The sequence below is a fragment of the Coenobita brevimanus genome, chromosome 47 (assembly GCF_032717465.1).
Source record: "Coenobita brevimanus isolate Jiangsu-jjx chromosome 47, ASM3271746v2, whole genome shotgun sequence".
Classification (NCBI taxonomy): Eukaryota; Metazoa; Arthropoda; class Malacostraca; order Decapoda; family Coenobitidae; genus Coenobita; species Coenobita brevimanus.
In genome coordinates, this window is record NC_137000.1 from 31,048,572 (window position 1) to 31,071,113 (window position 22,542).

At 40.6% G+C, this 22,542-nt stretch overlaps 1 protein-coding gene across 1 annotated transcript in view; it reads left to right on the top strand.

Annotated features, from left to right (window-relative positions):
* LOC145399138 (protein turtle homolog B-like) overlaps positions 1-22,542 on the top strand; it is a 348,093-nt gene that overhangs the window by 125,763 nt on the left and 199,788 nt on the right. The window contains exons 9-10 of the mRNA XM_080271876.1: positions 10,346-10,617; positions 18,718-18,890. Coding sequence (XP_080128002.1) covers positions 10,346-10,617; positions 18,718-18,890 — 445 coding nt within the window. The remainder of the gene's footprint in view (positions 1-10,345; positions 10,618-18,717; positions 18,891-22,542) is intronic.

Consider the following 22,542-nt stretch of genomic DNA (forward strand, 5'->3'; position numbering starts at 1 on the left):
CCCTTGAATATAGTGATGAGTTTTGCTACTTAGGGATAGGATTAACCTGGGAGGTGGTGCGGCTGTTTCACAAGAGTTGATAGTGGAGATCTGTTGCCCTTGTTCAACTGTGGAGACTCCATCTACACTTGTAATGGAAATTACTGGTATATGACCTGTGTGGGCCATCCAGGTGACTGAAAAGGATATTATAAAAATGGCAGCATTTGATTTGATTGAATGGATCTAGAAAAGATGTTTTGTTTTTTGAAAAAATAGAGAGGGAAGATTGGATGTATGTGGAATAAGTAAAACACATTTATTAGGTAGTGGAGTGTGGTGTATTAGAGAAGAATTTGATGTATGGGGTGAAGGAGACGGGTTGATGGTATGGTTAGGTTTGAAAGAAGAATGTAAGGGTAGGAAGAAGCAAGGTATTGTGTTGTTTTTATCAAAAAGAATGAAAAAGTGTGTGAAACCATATAAGTGTTTGCATACAAGGCTGGCATCATGCAGATGTAAGATATGGATATACAGTAAACATTTATATGTATAGATGTGCCTCTAAACAGAGAAACAGGGAGGAGGATGGAAGATAATAGAAGGCTTTGGGAGCAACCGAATTAATCTGTAAAAGAAATACAGTATAGAGGAATACAAAAGCCATTGTTATGGGTAATGGGAATGGTAGGGTAGAGGATTAGGAAGTAGAAAATGTTATAGGAAGGTGGGGTTTGGAGGGAAAGAATAGGAATGGTGAGTTTAAATAAAATAACATTTTTAGTTAATACTTACTGAAACACAAATTGATTCATAGACATACTTGGCAGGGAAGGCAAGAGGGAAAGGAAAAGAAGACTGCCATTTTGGGTGCAGATTTATTCATAGATATACTTGGTAGAGAAGAGATGATAATTAAGAAAAGGCAGTTATAGATTATGTGAGGCATGTACAGTAGAATCATGAGGCCCCAGTTCGCCACCCCCAGCCAAAATAGCGTTAAGCATAGCATTGCTTTTATACATATCCCCTTTGTCTGAAGAATATGGATGGGAAGTGGGTGCTTAAGAGATGTAGTGGTATTCGAGGTAGACGCGAGATAATGCTGATTTCGTGTGTGCGGTGTGTCAGTAGAGCAGGTGGAGATTGTCAGGCATGAAAGGATCGAACTTGCTAGTGAGTCTCTTGAGTGTGTGGAAGAATTTTGTTATTTGGGAGACATGATATGTGCTGGAGGTGTGGCTGGAGCTAGCTCTGTGGCTAGAGTTGTAATGTCCGAAATGAAACTTCAACAAATTGATCACACTGGCCTGGCTGAGATTCGATCTCAGGCCCTCGTGCTTGATGCGCGCACACGGAACCACTGAGCCAAAGAGAGGATCCCCGATTTACCTCTAAGAAGCGCGGGCTTTTATAGACCAAATTACAGAGTAAGCTGTGATTGGAAGAAATTCAGGGAGCTGTTGCCTCTTCTAACACTGAGAGGGCTCTCCTTCTGTGCTAAGGGATCTTTGTATGCAACATGTGTCAGGAGTTTAATACTCTATGGTAGTGAGACTTGGCCAGTAAAAGAAGAGGGTATTCACAGGCTTAGACATACAGGAATGACAATGATTAGGTGGATGTGCTGTGCGTCCCTGAGTGTGAGGCCTGGGGGGGCTACATTTACGATGGAGGAGTTGAAGGGTAGGATGGGACTAGACTGTATTGATGTTGTGATGATGAGAGGTAGTTTGAGATTGTTTGGGCATGTGGAGAGAATGGGGGATGATAATTGGGTGCAGAGAATGAGAAGTGTTACTGTTAGGGTTAGGGTTGTGAGAGGTAGACCAAAAAAGACATGGAACGAGGTCATTGAGTATGACCTCAGGAATAAGGGACTGAATAGGGAAGCTGAGCTGCCAGAGATCAAGCAGCATGGAGAGCTGCCATTAGGTGACCAAGGCCGATGCAAGAAAGCATGTTGGAGCCTTCAAAAATGAATTAACAAACGTATCCTGCCAATATGGTTAATAGTTCTGTTGAAGTACATCAATTTGGGGCTGTTGTGTTATGTTTTTCATGGTTATTGATTACTGTGATAACATACCTGTACTTGTTTTCCAGGATTCAGTACTACTGTATTGCATTTCCATGACCTTACAACAAGAAACAAACTCTTAGGTGTGTAATAGTAGTTGAAGTAGTAACAGAAGAGTAACCCCAGTCAGTATGGCCAAGCAGATCCGTCAACCACAGGCAAGCAACTGCCCCTACAGGGCCTTCCCATATACAGGGACATACGTTTGCTTGATCAGTTTATAAGTGAATAGCATTTTGATATATGCTCCAGTACTGATTCTCACCATATTTTTTGTTCATAAGTGATGGGAAGCTGACTTTTTTCATGTGTATTGGTGATAAAAAACTATGTTTGGGCACTTGTGTGAGCCATAGTGTGTGCCCACACCATGGTAAATGTTGCATGCACACAAAAATTATGAATATCTTCTGTCTAAGCTTTAAAATGAAGTAAATTCATATTGATATCTGTATTAGTTATTGAGTAACAGTTGGGAGACTTTAAGGTTCATATTGTAATAATAATAAAAAATTGGCACTCGCAGCCTTCTAATTCTACAAGCCTCAGTGTACAAAACCCTGTACAAAAAGAAATACTAAGAGACAGCCATGGAAGGTAGAGGACAGAAAGTGAAGGGAGGGGTAGAGGATAAAATTCAGAGTGTGGATGGTAAGGTACAGGAAGGTGAGCATGATGAAGTAAAGAGATGGAGGGATTATTGTAGCTCTCGATAATGGTAGGTTAAAAAAAAAAAAAAAAAAATGTCTTTTGTTGTTGGGTCATGGATAAGGGAGATGGAAGACAAGTGAAACACGGACCAGTTAGAAGAGAGAAGGTGCTTGCACCACCTGTAAACTGAAACTGTATAAGGCTGTAGGAGCAAATGGTATTAGTGGAGAAATTTGAAGTATGGTGGTGATGAGGATGTTAGCTTAATGCACAATATATGAATGTATATAGACTGGCACTGGTGACAAGGAAAAGCCAGAAGGCTGGAGAAAAACAGTAATAATTCCATTGTATAAAGGAAAGAGGAGTAAGGAAAAGTGTAATAATCAAAGAAGTATTAGTTTATTGAGTATACCAGGAAGGATGTAATGCAAGGTGTGTATGGCAAAACAGAAAATAATGTAGATGAGGAACAGGATTGGTTTAGAAAAGGTAGAAGACATGTAGACCAATTACTGTATTTACAGCGAGCAGAAGCACATTGCAAATAATAATAATGTAGTAGGTGGGGGCGCTCACCATTCACTCACTCCATGTAGTGCTGCTGTCGGGTGTATGCCCTTTCCTCTCCTCCATCCTTCTTGCCTTCCATCCTCTTCTGTCTTCCTTTCCTTCATTCTTTCCTTGTCCTTCTCCCTGCAGGTAACTTTACACTCCCTCTTCTGTCTTTCTTTCCTTCATTCTTTCCTCTTCTTTCTGCCTGTGGGTGATTCTACATTGAGTGACAAGCCAAATGGTTTCCTGTACACCGGGAAACCATTTACTAGACTGGGTGGTAACATATAACCAAATTTTGGCACCTACACTCAATCCTTGTAAATTGCGGCAATTTGGATCTGGACCACTGCCATGATTTACGAAGTCAGTGCTTTATGAACAGTAACTCTTATTTGAAAAATTAATTTGGGTCTGGATTTGGCCAACCCGCCCCCACAGCACCCTAACTTCACCTATCTAGACACCATCAAACACAAACATACAAATTTAGGAATATTCAGTGCGTGTATTAAATAGAAATAAGCCATGTTAAGGGAACTCACCTTAATCCTATGACGAAATTGCTTAAGTGAATGGAATGGGATGATGTTGGGAAGAACTTAGAACCTCTCAGCACTTGTTCTTCCCAAACTCTTTCGCCAGCTTTGAAAACGTCTCTCCCCTCTTAACACAAAGAATGAGCTCCAAACGTTGACTGTACAACAACGGCGGCAGCTTCTTGATGCCATACTGCTTAGAGCGCTTCATCGGGGGGTCGGGAAGGGCCATGGCAGGTAGGAGGCGGGGGGAAGTTGCACAAAAAAGGCAGGTAGCTCTTGTACTCCATAGGGACGGTCTGTAGTGTGCAGACTGGCAGGACAAGAACAACAACAACATGGCTGCATTAGTATGCACTTATGCCACCAGGGACACGCGGTGATTGGTTGTTGGGTCACGATTTTCAGTGTGAATGCCACAGTCTACGGTTCTCCTCGGAAAAGGCCCACTTGGGTGCTTAGGTCCGTGATTTTTGTGACTTAACAGTGATTTAAGGTTGCCAGCAGTCTGACGGCCACATAGCCGTGATTTACGATTCCGTGATTTATGAACATGGGATTTACGGGGATTGAGTGTAGTAGTTTAGTGGGTGATTATTGCCCTTCAGTCGGATTGAGCCGGTGAAGGTTTATATCCAAGGGATGGTTGGGGTTGATTGCTCATGTAATGCCACATAGGGATGGGTGAGGCTGGTCACTCTCATCTTAAATGTCAGGACCAACTGCCTAGCGCCTGTCTCCTACCTCCTCATGGGGCAATGTAGGATTGCATGATGGATGGATGGATGAAAGAAAAGCATTCGGGAGCTGAATGCTAATCACCCGCCAGAATATGCTGTTGCCAAGTCTAAGATTTTGGCCATATCTTGATAAGGTTTCATGTTGATAGCTCAAGCTGTTCATGAGATATAATGGTACTAAAGGCAGGTGATAAAAACTAGTTGATCTTTGGCAGTCATTTTGGTGACCTTGACCCTGACCCCGAGTGCCCATTTTTTTAACTCGTCCAAGATTTTGGCCATATCTTGATACTCTGAATGTTTCACGTTGATAGCTCAAGCAATTCTTGAGATTTACTGGTGCTAAAGGCGGACAATAAAAACTAGTTGACCTTTGGTAGCATTTTGATGACCTTAACGCCACGTGCCCATTTTTTAACTTGGCCAAGATTTTGGCCATGTCTTGATACCTTGAAGGTTTCATGCTGATAACTCAAATTGTTCATGATATAATGGGAACAGATATATACACACACACACACACACACTCACACAGGCGGGCAAAAACGTTATCGCTCCACCTTGTAAAGGCAGGCGATAATAAGCTGTTTGTTACATTTATGGACTTGGAGAAGGCTTATGATAGGGTGGATTGGGAAGGGCTCTGAAGTGTAGTAGAAATAAGTGATATAGGAAAGAGTTTGTTGGGGGCAAAAGAAGCATTTTTATCAGGGTAGTACCACATGTTTCAAGGTTGGGAAAAAGCTCAATGATCCTGTTAACATCAGTGTAGGTGTAAGACAGGTACCGTATTTCGCGGCATGTAAGACGCAGGATTGTGAAAGACGCACCCTAATTCTGGTAGGGCAGCTCTGTGAAAAAAAAAAGTTTGCCCCAACCAAGACTGCAGTAAGGTTTCTTGATAAGAGCCATAACCACACAGATACACACTCACCTTTCAGAATCTATTAATTACTGATCATCAGCCTTTGGTTTCTTTTTTTTATATACAAAGAATGGTACAGGAAAAGAAAACAATGCCCCTTCTTGACCAAATGTGACTGATATGAGCCACTATCACTTAGATACAACACTCACCTTTCAGAATCTATTCAGTACTACTCATCATCCTTTAGTTTCTTCTTTTGTGTACAAAGAATGATAGAGGAAAAGAGAAAAGAAAACAAAACCCCGTCTGAACAAAACGTTACTTCAAACCACGAGGCCATCTCAACTTTGTTGATAAATATGTATCAGTAAACTGATATAAACACTGTTTTTAATATTTTATGAATTTAAGACCACAAATGAAGTCAATAAACTCTGTTCTTTCATTCACTGACGAAAACATAAAGTACAATGAATGTTCACATCAGTTCATTTATCCTAAAAGAACCCCGTCATATTCCACACCTGTTACGGAATTTCCTCACATTGCCTTGACTCAAGCACAATATCAGACTACTGCCATCATTAATCATGCACTCTAACTAACCTGTAATTACCTCCACAAATAATATAAAAAGGTAGCACTTGTAAATACACAAATTACAATGTTTTACAACCAAATTTCAATATAGCAAGGCTGCTTGGGAACAGGATAGACAGCTGCTTTTACTCTCTTCTCTCAGTATCACTCCTTCACTGTCAGCTACGTTTGCCTTACAGCATCAACAATTAAAAATGCATGCTTCACTGATCATAATTTACTATAAACATTCATTTCAAAACATACTGAGTATGGTGAAAACATCCATTGTTACACCTTAGTAACACTGCTGCCTCCCAGTCACTAGACAGCAGTCTCTACCCCTTCCTCTCAGTATCACTCCCTCACTGTCAGCGATGTTTCCCTTGCAGCATCAACAATTAAAAATACGTTCTTCACTGATCACAATGTATTAAAAACAGACATTCATCTCAAAACATGTCGAGAATGGTGAAACTATCCCTTAGCAACACTGCTGCACCCCAAGCGCTAGACAACGGTCTCTACTCTCTTCTCCCAGTATCATTTCCTTACTGTCAGCTGTTTTCCTTGCAGCATCAACAATTAAAAATGCATATTTCTCATCAGAATTTGCTAAAAACAGACATCCATCTCAAAACATTCGAGTACTGTGAAAACATCCATTTTTGGTCTTAACACTGCTCCTCCTAGTCGGTATGGTACACACACACACACACGCACACATGTACACACCACATGCAACATTCGCTCGCCTCTGAAACATTTACATCAGTCAGTTTTGGAGCACCCCAGTGGCTTTATTATATGCCAAAAACATCAAAATGTAATTGGTTGTTCAATATAAATATCATCACTTAAGGACATGAAACATCTCAAACAATTTATTCATCCAAACATCGTCAGTGCAAGACTAAACATGTACCCATTGATCCTAAATTTTCCATGGTTGCATCTGTCATGATCACCTAAAACCTATATTCACTTCATATTACTGACATGGTGAAAATTTCACTCGTCTTCAAATCCTGAGAATTCATCACTACTTTCCCCAAGTCCTGAAGCATCACTGGAAGTCATCACCACGGTCATCATCACTGTTTCACTGTCACTCTCATACAGTAAATGGTCCTCAGTACCATCCATTGAATTGCGTATACCACACTTCATACGACTTTAACTTGGCAATCGTTTTAACTGAGCACAGGCGATATTCAGACTTGGGGCATTTGATACAGCCCACATTAACCTCCTCAGTACATGTTTCCTGAACTGAATAAAATCATATGGCGAGCATGAATAAACTACCCTATAAAATACATTGCTGGGCTGAAGGGATTATAATAAGCGGATTATCAGTTCCCTAGCCTGACTCTTCCCACTCCTACTTCCTTAACTACACCTACACCAAACTCTCACCTACACCTTAGGATTCTGGTCGTTTCGGCCATAACGTCCAAAATGGCAAACGACTTTACAACCTAACCTAACCAATTTGGATGTTACGGCCTAAATGATCGCCATTGCCGATCATGAGAGCTTTACTTAGGCAGCAGAGATGCAGAGAGTGAACGCTGTCAATCATTCTGATCGCTTCGTCTGCTAAGAATACAGCAGAAATGGCGGACGCTGATATGAATGCCCGTCAGGCACTGCTATTTCAGATATTGTATCAGTTACGCTACTCAGTGAATTTTATCCTATTTTTATCACAAAATACTGTAATTGGGTGTGCCCTGAGTTGCATAGACATTGCTGAAGTACTTCACTTGGCTGAAAAAGTGAAGCTGTAACTTCAGGCAGTACTGTTTAACGTTACAACTGTTTTTCCTGTTTTTCGCTATTGGTATAATAAGACTGTTCACGTCTATGATACTCTTGTCAGGCATGAAGCAAAATGTCACTAAGAGAAGCCAACCATATGAGGGTGACTGAATTTCCATATGCGACAAAAATCAATTCTGATGACTTGTCAGGTTCGCTTGCCAGCATCTCTCCAGTATGACTGCTTTGCTAGTTAGTAAGTGGATGGCAAGCAAAGTGGTTATGATTGCCTTTCAGAAGGTTAGCAGACAGTTCACCAGTGAGCATGTTAGCTTGTTAGAGTAGGGTGTACGCTAGACGCTAAACTGCTAAGTTGCTAAACCGCTAAACCCCTTGACGGTATTGGCCAGTTGAGCTGAAAACAAACCGTGAATGCTTTGTGTTCTTGAACTTGCGTGTTTTAATATCTGCTGCATATATACACTCACAAAATGTCACAAAAGTAACTGACCTAATTAGGGTTACTGAATTTCCATACGTGACGAAAGTCTGTTTTGATGACTTGGCAGTTTCACTAGCCAGCATCTCTCCAGTACGATTGCTTTGCTAGTTAGTGAATGGATGACAAGCAAAGTGGTCATGATTGCATTTCAGAAGGTTAGCAGGCAGTTCACCAGTGATCATGTACATTAGCTCGCTGGAATAGTGCGGATGCTAAACTGCTAAATTGCTAAACCGCTAAATATCTTCACGATGTTAGCCAGTTGAGCTGTAAACAAACCCGGGAAAGTTTTGTGTGTTTCTGATCTCGCGTGTTTCTTAAATCCGCTGCATATACACACTAGTGTATATTATTTTTAAAAATAAAATCAAGTCTGCATACTGTAGAAAACACCTGTGGTTGCTAAGCAGTGAGATGATCATCTTTATAAGAGTTTCTTCTCAATGGAGCCAAACTAACCTGCCTTAGTTTAGCGTGCAGGACGCATGGGGATATTTTAAGGTAACTTTGAGACAAAAAAGTGCGTCTTACATGCCGCGAAATACGGTATATGCTGTGTCATTTTGGTTGCTCATTGTTATATGAATGGAGTAAACAGAGAGATGGAGGTTAGAACAGCAGGTATAGGAGCAAAACTGAAGCTAAATAGCAATGAATGGAGTCTTGTAACTTGCTTTTACGTTGATGATGCTGTTTTAATGGTAGAAAATGAGTGACTTCCAAGAGGTAGTGTCTGAGTTAGTTAAAATCTGTCCAAGAAGAATATTAAAAGTAAATGTGAAGAAAGGTAAGGTAATGGTATGTGAAAGGAAATAGTTTGACACAGTAGAATTTGACAGTCAGTTCAGGGTAAAGAGAAGAAACACACTGAATTGGTGAATCCAAATGGGAGGTGGATTGCTTGAGGAAGTTGATAGTTTTATGTATCTGGTATGACAGAATGGAGAGTGAAGTTAAGGAGAGATCACTGTAGGAAGAAAAGTGATTTGAGAGCATAGTTGTATTTTGAAGGGTAAGAGAGTTAGCATGGAGGTTAAGAAAGCATGTGTGAAAGTATCTTTCTGTTGACACTCATGAGAGTGAAACCTAGACAGTGAGTGAGAGAGCTGTCTAGGTCCCACACGGTAGAGATTACTTTTCTTAAAACAGCTGTAGGCATGGGAGGCATAGAGAGGATAGACATTGTAAGTAATAATGAAATTTATTTGTATGGAATGGAAGAGAAAGCTACTGGAGTGAGATGTGGACTTGTTGAGTAGATAATGAGAAATGCATTGAGATGGTATGGACATGTACAAAAAATGCACATAGGAGTCCAAAGAAAGTTTATGTAAGTGAGAAAGAGGGCCTTGTTGGTAGAAATAGGCCCTTATGTGGTATGGAAGAAGGGACTGGAACAATATAATGGTGAAAGAAGAAAGAGGAAGAGGAGTGTTTGAGTGAGTGAGAATAGCGTATGAGTATAAGGTACCCTGGAGGTGCTTCTGTCACAGGCATCCCCAGTCCTGAGGTTTCTAGGAGGAAGCAAGACATGGGAGATGATGATCACGATGATAATGTGTGTGCAAAGAGTAATGAAATTTTGTGGTGTAAGTTTAAAGAGTGCCAAAATGAGAGTGGTTAGATGGATGTGGAATATCACAATGAGGGACAACAACAACAGTGCAGATATAAGAAGATGCTTGGACACAGAGAGTGATAGTAGACTACTGCATACTTGCAGACTGAAGTGGCATTGACATGTGAAGAGAATGATTTTGAGAAGAGCTCTCAGTGTTAAGGAACTTAATTGGGCCACTATATCAGATAATGCAGCATGGAAAACAGCCATTAGGCAGTAATGTCAGGCCCATGCAACCATGGAATAATAATGACAGTGATGCAAAGGGATCAGTAACAGCCAATTCCCTTTACCCCTTCTATGACCTAACTAGGTTTTCATATTCCACATCACATAAGCTGTAGGAGACCATCCTATGTCCCAAGCAGTACTTTACTTGATAACATTGAACACTGACTTTTAAAATTTATGCATTTATGTATATATTTATATATACTGTAATGTATATTTATCTTTATCATCCTCAGCGTGACAGTCACAATCTGCCCCGTGACCGTACCAGCATTGTTGGTGGCAACCTTACCATCCGAAACTTGCACAAGAGCGATCATGCATACTATGAGTGTGTAGTTAGCAATGAAATTGCCACGCTTGTCACCACCACGCAGCTGCTTGTTGAGGGCACCACACCACATCCTCCATACAATATCTCAGCAGAAACTGGACCCTTCAGTATCACGCTCTCCTGGTTACCTGGCTATCCTGGTGGCAAAGACTGGAAGCAGCAGTATACTATATGGTAAGTCTCGGTTAAAATTTTTTTTTGGATGTAAGGAATATGCCATTGTAATTTGCACTTATGCCTATTGTGCTAAGTTATGTTAGCATTTGTTTGTTTTGTATCAGTGTAACCATAATTCATTATATGCCTGTGTCTTCTGCTAGCTACTTAATGGATGTTAGCAAAGCAAGACAGTGAAACCTTGTCTCTCATGAATTTTGTTTGTTCTGTAACACAATACTGTAGCTTCTGTAGTATCTTCATTTTATAAAAGCAGTTCAAAGTAATGTGATTCCCCTCAGCAAAAACTTAAAAACTGCACCTCATAATTCATAATGTCTCCCTCTCTTAATTCACAATGTCTTTCCCACCTGACGTAACAAATATGAAGCAGATAAACCAAATATACTCTGTCCAAGTACTTACGTGTATTGATCTCATGCATGTTCTGATGGTATCGCCGTATCAACAAGTGAAACAGTTAGTAGACTTCAGAACATGTACACTAGACCAAAGAAGTATTCATACAACATTGCACTTCATTAAACAAAATAATACACCTTCAGTGGAGACTGAAACACAACCAAGAACTATTTGGCAGTCCTGCTTATCTCAGAGTGTGCCAAAATTCAAGCAGTGAGAGCAGCTGCTCTGAGGCTGATTTTCATTTGCACCAGTATCATCATACCACTGTAAGCAGTACCTTACTGTTGACCACAGTACATCAGTTTTCTTTGCAGTTTCAGCATTTCTAAAGTGCTCAGCATGAAGAGTGATGATATTCTGATGTGGTGCGTGTGATGTTTCCAAGGTGTATGATGTGCCCATGTTAAAACATCGCTTCTGATACATTACATTCGCTGTGTGAAATAGTGTCATACCACACAACTACGTTGCTTCAAAGTACAGTGGGTGAACAGCTGCTGTTCATATTCCCACATGGCAATTCAGTGGATAGGATAGACACAGATTCTGATTAAGGATACTGTATAAATCCTTGTATGCATCATGTGTTAAGAGTGCAAGGCTGTATGGTAGTGAGACTTGGACAATAAAGGAGAATGCTGTTTGTAGGCTCAGATGTACAGAGATGATAATGATTAGATGGATATGTATGTCCTGGAATGACAGGCCTGGGGGAGTTAGGACTGCAAATGAAGAGTAGATTAAGATGGTTTAGGCATGTGGGAAAGCATGATAGCTGGTTGTGGAGGGTGAGAGGTGGAAACATCGAGGATAGAGTTGCGAGAGGCAGACCGAAAAAGACCAGGGACAGGATCATAAAGAGTGACCTCAGGGATAAGGGACTGAATAGAGAGGCTGCTAGAGATCCAGCAGCATGGAGAGCCAACATCAGGTGACTAGGGCTGATGCATGCAAACATATTTGAGCCTTAACATATGATGAACAATGATGTAAGTCACTACCATACTGACACTGTCTTAACAGTTGCATGTAACATGTATGTTATATGTTGGTGACTGTAACAGTCACCAAATCTATGCTGTTGTGGTGATATGAGTGGCAAATGTTAATGCAGCTCAGCGTACCTACTGTACTGAACCAGCATGGGCTGCATTGCTCTTTTCTACAGTCATCTACCCTATGGTATGAGTACTTTTTGGCCTGTTGTACAATGGAAATAATTTCGTACCTTCGGTGGTAGGAGCACGGAATTAGGAGTAGATCTTTTGGCTGTGTAAACATTAAGTCATGGATGGTAAATAATTTCATCCAAAGCATTACCTCCTTTGACTTTATAAGTGGAGGATGATTTTTTAATAAATGGAACAGAATGCCTAAAATATGTACAGTTATCCCTTGGTTATCACGCATATTTGGTACTGAGCATGGCATGTGATAATAGAATTGCTTGATAACGATAGCACAGACTGTATGGGATTATTCAAGTTGGTACCATGCATCCCAAGTGCAGCCCAGATTTTCCCTTTTGTAACAATTTAGACATGTGGGATGTGCATATGGTACAAGAAATGAGGAAGGGGAAAGGATACTCAGGTTTAGGGAGGCAATGAACATGATTGTGTGCAACACACATTTTAGGAAAAGGAAGAGTTGGTTGATTACATACGAGTTTGTGGGAAATAGCTGCAAGATAGACTATTTCCTGATCAGGAGGGCTGATAGGAGGTTTAGAGAGGGACGTTAGTTATAGGGAGCAAGGAGTGTGTGCAGCAACACAAGATATGTGACATGGTGCTTAAGGAGCAAGTGATGAAAAAGAGGACCTATGCACCTAGGAGGAAAATATGGAAGTTGAAAAACCAAAGCAGTAAAGGATGCCTTCTATAGCAAGATGAGTATAGTGGTGGCTGAACAGGGAGCTGTTGACAGAAGTGTTAATAAACAGTACAGAGTTCTCAAGAACAGTCTCCAAAGTTATTGATTTAGTATGTGAATGGACAACAGGCCCCCCAAGACAAAGTAACTTGGTGGTGGGATGAAGGTGTAGAAGCTGCAGTTAAGGAGAAAAAAAGGCATTTCCAGAAATGGAAAAGGGGTGGTTACATGGGGGAATATTTTCCTGCCAAGCATAGGGCTATAGAGGAGGCTTGGAGGGCAAAATCTGAGTCTCAGAGACTTTTACTGGGCACCCTGAATAGTGTGGAAAGGAAGAATATGATATTTAAGGTGGCAGATCAGATGAAGATGGAAAACAGGGAATATCATGGTGAGCAGTGTGTGAAGAATGATGAAGGAAAGGTACTGGTGAACAGTGGGGACATTAACAACGCCTGGAGAGAACATTAAGTTGTTGAATGAGGAGTTTGACTGGCACAGGGAAAGGTTGGAGTCGGCAAATCCAGTGTTTGACCCTTGGCCTTTGATTGATGCTGCTACTGTGAGTGAGGTGGTAGGCAGGATGCAGGTGGGGTAGGCAGCAGTTGTGTCTGGGTTGACTGCTGAAATGATGAAGGCCTCAGGGAGATATAGGAGTAAGGTTAGTCAGTGACCTGATAAATATGATTGTATATGAGTGTGTTGTCCCAGATGATTGGCTGAAGAGTGTAATTGTAAATGTGTACAAAGGGAAGGATGATGCCCTGGAAAGAGGAAATTGTAGAGGCAAAAAGCTGTTAGATCAGATAATGAAGGTAATGGAGTGAGTTGTAGAAGGTATGATTAGAGAAACAGTGAATATTGATGAGATGCAGTTTGGGTTTATGGCTGGCAGGGGGACCAGCGATGCCATATTCATTGTTTGACAACTTCAGGAAAAATATTTAGGAAAGAAAAGGGAACTGTATTTTGTTTGTGTTGATTTGGAGAAGGCCTTTGACAGAGTCCCTAGAGAGGTGGTGAAGTGGGCAGTGAGACAGCTTGGGATTGAGGAGAGGCTGGTTAGGGTGGTTATGGCTATGTATATGGGTGCTCGTACCCAGGTAAGGCGATTTGAGTGATGAGTTTTCCATGAATGTTGGTGTGCATCAGGGATCAGTTTTGAGTCCCTTGTTGTTTATCATGATACTTGAAGCCCTCTCATGTGACTTCAGAAATGGACTTCTGTGGAAGATGTTGTATGTTGATGATTTGGTACTGATTGCACAGAATGAAAGGGAGGCGGAGGAAAGATTTGGGAAGTGGAGAGATGGTATGGGGCATGAGGACTTAAGAGTAAATGTAGATAAAACAAAAGTGATGATATCTAGGATTGGTGGCGGTTCTGTTAAAGAAGAGGGAGAGTGGGCATGTGCAATTTGCTACAAGGGTGTGGGAAGTAATTCCATCTTGTGTAGTGTTTGTGATAAGTGGGTGCATGAGAGATGTAGTGGTATTAGAGGTAGACTGTGAGATAATGCTGATTTTATGTGTGCAGCGTGTCGGGGAAAGCAGGTGGAGGTTGTCAGGCATGAAAGGATTAAACTTGCTGGTGAGTGTGTGGAAGAGTTTTGTTATTTGGGAGACATGTTTTGTGCTGGAGGTGGAGCTGGAGCTAGCTCTGTGGCTAGGGTGAGAAGTGGTTGGAAGCAGTTCAGGGAGCTGTTGCCTGTCCTGACATTGAGAGGGCTCTCCCCTCGTGCTAAGGGATCTTTGTATGTAGCATGCGTTGGGAGTGTAATACTGTATGGCAGTGAGACCTGGGCAGTGACGGAAGAGAATGTTTGCAGACTCAGATGCACAGAAATGACAGTGATTAGGTGGATGTACAGTGCGTCCCTGCATGCATGGCCTGGGGGGCTGGGTTTACGATGAAAGAGTTGAGAGGTAGGATGGGACTACTGTGTATTGGTGTTGTGATGAGGAGAGGTAGACTGAGGTGGTTTGGGCATGTGGAGAGGATGGGGGAAGATAATTGGGTGCAGAAAGTGAGATGCATTAATACTGGGGGTGGGGTTGCAAGGGGTAGACCAAAAAAGACGTGGAACGAGGTAATTAAGTGTGATCTCAAGGTTAAGGGACTGAACAGGGAGGCTGCCATAGATTGAGCAACATGAAGAGCCACCATTAGATAATGCAAGGCTGATGCATACGAGCATGTTGGAGCCTTCAAAAACGAAACAAAGCGATAGCCTCATCCCTTGTTTGTTGAAGTAACTGCTGAGATGGACGCTGCAGGAAGTGGATGGAAAGGTGAAGAGTGGAATCATCGGCATATGAGTGGATTGGGTTAGATGTACAGCGTAGAAAGTCATTGATGAATAAAAGGAAGAGAGTCGGTGATAGAACCCTGAGGAACACCACTACTGATAAATGTAGAAGAATGGTGACTGTCTACAACAGCAATAATAGAATGACCAGAAAGGAAGCTAGAGATGAAAGTGCACCTTCTGCAAACACATCTTTCATCACTACATTTGGAATTGCAGTCTTATGTCACTGAACTGAGCAAGTTGGAATCCAGATCGATTAGAAACCCATTCATTGTTAAAGAGCAATTCTCCCAGATACTGCAACATGCAAGAAGAATTCCAAGAGTTTATGAATGACTGTGTTGCAAAGGATACATTTGACACACTTTCCTGACTAAGTTCTGGTCTAAAATGATTGAGCTTTACCCTGCTGTAACTGATGTTGCAGAGAGGCCTTTGGTGATGTTCCCTAGTACAGTACCTACCTATGTGAGCAAGGATTTTCAGTGCTGTTGAACATGAAAACTAAACACCAAGCACAGCTTAATGTGGAGTATGATCTTCGAGTATGTCTGTCTAATACTGTTCCCCAAATTGAGGAACTTGTTGGCACAAAACAAGCACACACTTCACACTGAAGTTTAATATTAGTGGTCATATTTTTTGACAAGGTGTTAATGCTCACTTGCCAGATGATGTAATTTTATAATGATCCTTGGTTGTAGCAGTTTTCACTATCACTTTAAGATGAAAATCTGCACTCCTGCTGTTTTTGTGCATTTTTTGGCTGAAGAGCATCATTACCATGCACCTGAGCTGGTTTATCCCAATAATGATTTGCAGTATCTATGGTTTCTGATGGCATTTAGGAATTCAGAGATGAGGTCATGCTCGAGGATTTAATCCCAATTGGTGGAGATCACTAACTCTCCATCCCATAGCCTCAGAACCCCTTACCACAACCCCATTTCAGGTCTCAGGATGATATATGTGTTTCTTCCTAATTGTGCTGTTTTCATCATTTGCTGTTAACCTAATATGCCTATGTGTGTTTCTGGTACCATGTCAGTATGTATGTATTTAGTGGGTATGAATTGTTGTAAAAGGAAAAATTGGGGTTTATGAGTGGGGTGCCTGGTGCCAGTTTGGGTAACTGTCATAGGTTTTGTGCTTTCGTTATCATCCAATTTCGTTATCACACACTAGACTCGGTACCAGTTACACATGATAACCAAGGGATCACTATAATTTTGTTAATAGCCGGTATAATACCATCCTACAGTGAATTGGTGCTGATGCTTCTTTTCTTCATAAAGTAACTACAGTTTCACTCGTGTAATACCGGTATGCTTGTACAGAGTACACTGACCATGATGTTAATGCATAACTGCATAATAAAGTCATTACGTTTTCAGCCATTTGATAATGTCCATTATATTACCACTGTATATGGAATTAGTCTTAATACCTTTCCATTCTTTATTCATTGTCAGAGTAATGGGGATTCAAGTAGATGGTTTAATTATTCAGGAGGTGCTTGGTGGAAAAAGGTTGAGAACCCTTGCTCTGGAGTGTGTGGAGAAGTTTTATTATTTGGGAAACATATGTACTGGAGCTAGCTTGCCCCGGTGACAAGGGTAAGGAGTGGTTGGAAAAAGTTCAGGGAGTTGTTGCCCATCCTAACACTGAGAGGACTCTACCTCTGTGCGAAGGGGTTCTTGTTTGCACCGTGTGTTAGGAATGTATTGTTGCATGGTAGAGAGACTTTGACAGTAAAGGGGGAGAATTTTTGTAGACTCAACTGTACGGAGATGGAAATGAGTAGATGGGTGTGTAGTATATACGCCCTTGAACGACAAGCCTGGGGGCTAGGATTGTGAATGAAGAATTGAGAGGAAGGATGGGACTTGAGAATAGGTAGATTGAGATGGTTTGGGTTTGTGGAGAGAAGAGAAGATGATGGCTGGGTGCAGAGAGTGAGAGATGTGAATGCTGATTGTAGAGTTGCAAGAGGCAGATAAAAAAAGACCAGGGATGAAGGTCACAGAATGTGCCCTCAGGGATGAGGGACTGAACAGAAAGACAGCTAAAGATTGATCAGCAGGGAGAGCTACCATTAAGTGACCAGGGCCAATGTATGCAAGTTTGTTTCAGCCTTTATAAGAGAGTGATTGAACAAAAGTGAGTTATTTAGCAGTGAGTGCAGCAGTGAAGAAATTAAGAATGTCCTTCCTAATCTTGTACTTTTGACACAGGCAGTCTTTAAGCAAGCACTGAATTATAGAGCAAGCCTGTGCCTAGCTTATTTGGCTACATGGGCAAGAAAGGTGTCTAAAACTTAATTCAATAGACTAGAGTGGTTGGAGGAAGTTCAGGGAGCTGTTGCCTCTCCTGACATTGAGAAGGCCCTCCCTCCGTGCTAAGGGATCTTTGTATGCAGCATGTGTTAGGAGTGTAATGTTGTATGGCAATGAGACCTGGGCAGTAAAAGAAGAGAATATTTATAGGCTCAGACATAGAGAAATGACAGTGATTAGGTGAATGTGCAGTGCTTCCTTGAATGTGAGGCCTGGGGGGGTTAGGTTTATGATGGAAGAGTTGAAAGAAAGGATGAGGAGGGATGGATGGGTTTGGGCATGTGGGGAGGATGGGGTATGACATTTGGGTACAGAAAGTGAGAAGTGTGAATGTTGGGGGTGGGGATGCAAGAGGCAAATCGAAGAAGACCTTAGATGAGGTCATAGAGTGGGACCTCAGGGATAAAGGAGTGATTAGAGAGACTACCAGAGATCGAGCAACATGGAGAGCCACCATTAGGTGACCAAGGCCAATGCATGCAAGTATGTTGGAGCCTCAGTAAATGAAACAGCATGGTCTTGTTTATTGCCTCCTCAAATTTGAGTATCCATTTCCCTTCCACCTACCTCATACCGTATGCACATTCCCCATGTACCCCTTTTTATCCTTGGGCTAGTTGACCTACATGACCTGATCCCCACCCAAAACTACAATTTCATCATCCCACATGCCACCAACCACACATGTCACATCATTCCAGAAACTTGTCTTTTTCCTCATCATCCAAGCCAACCTGTTCAGCATACATCAATATAGCTGAAATCATAAGTTTGTGAAACAAAATTTTCACTGCTGTATTCCAATCATTTATGCACATTACTTTCATTGTTATATGCCAATCATTTATTCACATTACTTTCATGAAACATTCTGCCAATGTCTCCTCAGCCAGCACAATCACATCACCATATCTGTCTACACTTCCCTGCCAAAATAGTCTATAACCAAAGTCCTTCCCTGCAGTCATCCTAGCAGATGTGTTTGACTAATGATCATTCACCTAACAATTGATTTTTGTCTTTTTTATTGATGCATAGTGCCCCTCCCCATAAAACAACTAACTTAAAGTCAAATGGCCACCCCTTACGGGATTATGGCGTCTGGCAATAGATAGATAGATAGATAATGGTAACTGATGGATAGCCTTCACCTTATGCTGATTTGACAGGTATAGAGGCTTAGGATCACGCACCTGGTCCCAGATTGATGTGACACCCCAGGGCAGCACCAGTGTCACTATATATGGCTTGACACCTGAGAGCACATATGAGATCCAAGTGCAGGGCAAAAATATGCTTGGTGATGGCATGTTCTCCGAGATCATCACTGCCACCACTAAAGGTATGCACTTATACACATAGATACACTGATGGGTTTTGACATACTCTTTAATTATATGTTTGGTTAACAGTGTGTAACAGTACAGTTACACTTGTGCAAATTAAGGTTGCTAAAAGCACCCATGAGCATTCACACATCTTTTGTGCAGTATTGTATGTGTATATGAGTCATAGTTATATTATCAAGGCCTTAATGCACTACATTTTGGAATGATGAAAAATATAGTCCATCTTGATCAGTATTAAAATCCATTGATTGTAATAAGTACTAATGTTTAGCAGATACTTAGCTACCCAGTTTTTAGTGGAGAATGTAGGTTGAACATGGAGGCCTTTCATAATTTATACTGTAGGTGCTTGTTGTGGCCTTAGGTAATATAAAAACAGTTCTTGTTCACTTAACTATATTTATATTACAGACATGTAAATGGTTATGTTGCCTCACTAATGAGTCCTGTATCAGTCAGATACTGTGTAATGTATCAGTAATGTATCTGAGTTATGGTAAGAATTCTGATCTTGGTTGAGTTACATAATGTGTGGGGTATAACATCCTCAACTGAAAAAAGCAGTGACTGTCAAACAGTGCTGTACGTGGCTGTATTCATAGTATAGTTTTGCTTGTTTCTGCTTTCAACACTATCCCGTAACTGAATCTGTACTAACACTATAATAAATCTAAGCTAAGCTTGTAACATTTGTAGAATTTGCACTAACTCCTTAGAACAGTAAATCCAAGGTAACCTGGTGATGGGTAAGGCTAACCTAATTGGTAGTAGATTTGAAATTACTACTTTCGAATGCTAGACAGCCTTGGTCCTGCAGTGGTTTATGTAAATGCTGGTAAATAGACTGCATTTTCCATTCCTATCCATGCATTCAGTGAATCAGATGGTCATCTAGAACCCACAGTTTGTTGCTGATTATGTACCTCTCTCTTTCTTATCCTCCCCCCTCTTTTTTTTTTTTTAACCACAATTGCAGTATTTTAAAGACTGCATCTTTTCCCTTACTTCAGTGACTTACATAATCACTAACTAGGATCTTAGCTTAATTTGAGAAGACACTGAAGACCTCTATGATTGTTGCAGATGGCTGACAGATCACATAGTTTTTCAGATATGGTCAGATTTTGGAAAAGTTAATTACTAGTTAAGGAATTAAGTCTGCTTTGATTGAATATGGACAAATACTGTATATATATTTATATATTTTTCTCATTACAGAGTTCATGTACCGTATATACTTAGTGAAATTATCAGTGCACACGAGCAAACAAAAATTGAAGAAAATTTGTTTAGTATTTGTGTATTGTTAATAATACTGTACTACTGTATTATGTTAATCTTATCTCACATATATTGTACACCAATACCTCAAGTAATGTGGTTACCTTCTTCTCATAAGTTACTGAGTTAACCAAACCTGTTCAACAAGCATAAATAAACCATTGTAAAGGTTTACTGGCTATTGGCCTTGACCTAGATCTCTCTGTCAGAAGTATTCCAAACACTGTGCCAACACTTATGTTGTTTGAGAAGGTACTGTATATAAACAGTATGGGTACAAAGATAGTTTATATAAACTGTGAGGGTCAGTGGACAACACACGCATCACTAAGTGTGACTGGTGCAAAGTGTCTCCGTGTTACCACAGGAGTCATCCCATACCTTGCCACATTTCAGCACTGGACATCCATCTCATTCCACCACTAAGCACAGTTTTGACTTTCATTTCATTTTTTATCACAGAGAACTTTACTTTTCATGGTTACTAGACAAAATTTTGATCTGAACTTGTTCTAATATAACATGATGGAAAAACAGTGATGTTAGCAATAAGCAGGAATATTAGTTCATAAATTGTGGGAGTCAGTGCACAACACATGCATCACATCACTCAATCACTTTGGCTGGTGCAAGGCTTCTGAGTATCACCATGGCAGTCGCACCAAACCTTACCAGATCGCTATAGCCATATTTACCCTTGCCTACTACCAACTCCCATCCCAGACTATGCATAAGATATGGTAATTAAGTTAGAGGCAGAGTATGGTGTGTAATGTTATGATATCAGTTAACTTGAGACCAACTCTGCCACTGGTCTAAGAGTGCACCACATAATGGATATTGTTTTCCAGCTGGATACTAGATAAGCCAGGACAACAATTAAAAGAAGATTGCATTAGTTTATTGTTATGTTTATGTACATGTTGCAGTATTTCCATGTGTACAACTACATAAGTAATTTACTCACTCATTATGTAGCTGTTGTGCTGACAGTTACGATTATATTAAAAACTCACACTGGTTAGGTCATACAAGGCATATAAGTTTGGATGTTTATGCCGGTGGGATGGAATCAGGATTCTGGGGGCTTGAATAGTGAGTGGATGAGAGTGTGGCCTATTTGATTTGGCAGTTTTGGTTAGTTTCTTTCTTTCAGGTTTTTTCTTGCTCTCTAAACCCTACCTCACTGCATCCTTAGGTGGGAAAAGCAGTCTGGATATTAATGATGAAAATTATTTTGAACATATAGAGAGTCAGAGACTATTCATGACAGTTAGCTTTTATCATGTGATTACTGAAAACATAAGAAATAAAGAAAAAATTATTTCAGTGCAAAGTACTGTACCTGGGCATGTTATCATGAGTTAAGCATGTACACTTCTCATTTAAAACATCCAGTTTCTGGGATATTAACGATCTGTGGGCAGACTGAACAGACAGTGATGTATTCATAGAGCTGACAGCACATTTACAACCACATTGTTTGACCATCCATCGTCAGTATTTTCCACAGAATGTACTTTTCAAGTTCTGTGGTAAAGAAAAGGCTGCAGGAGAAATTGGAAATCCTAATTAATAACAATAATAATATCAAAATAATTTGGTCTTTTGTTTCCAAAAGCACCACTTCTTCCATAGGGAATTCACTAGTGCTCAACACACACATACAGTTATCCCTCATTTATCCAGACATAATAGTGCCAAAGGCATATCCAGGTAGTGGCAACATCCAGATAATGAACACTTTTCCCCTACCATACCCAGACCCTACCTATATGCAACCTCCAACCTATGCTTAACCTATTTGTACAGTACCTATGCTGAATATGGCAGTGTTTTCCAGTCATTCAGGCATATTTAGACATCAATACTCACAAAGGAATATCCAAAGTAATGCTGAACACCAAGAAAACCATGCAGAAAAACCACTGAAATCCAAAAAACACCCTACCTATATAAAAACTACCGTATGTACAGTAACCCTCTTTATTTTAGCAGTGTTTTCTGGTCATTCTGCCATATTTTAACATCAAAAATTACATAAGATTATCCAAAATAATTTTCAACACCAAGAAAACCATGAAAAAAAAAAAAAAATCCAGAAAACACCCTATCTATACACCACTGTATGTACAGTACACCGAAAATTTTGGCACTGTTTTCAGGTCAGTCTGCCATATTTAGACATAAAAACACACACAGGAATATCCAGAGTAATGCTAAACACCAAGAAAACCAAAAAAAAAAAAAAAAATGAAAACCGGAAAAAAAAAAAAAATGAAAACCAAAAAACACCCAGCATATACACTACTTGGGTAGTGTGATGATTAAGGATGGAGGTTTGGAGGGTGAAGTGCCTGAAAG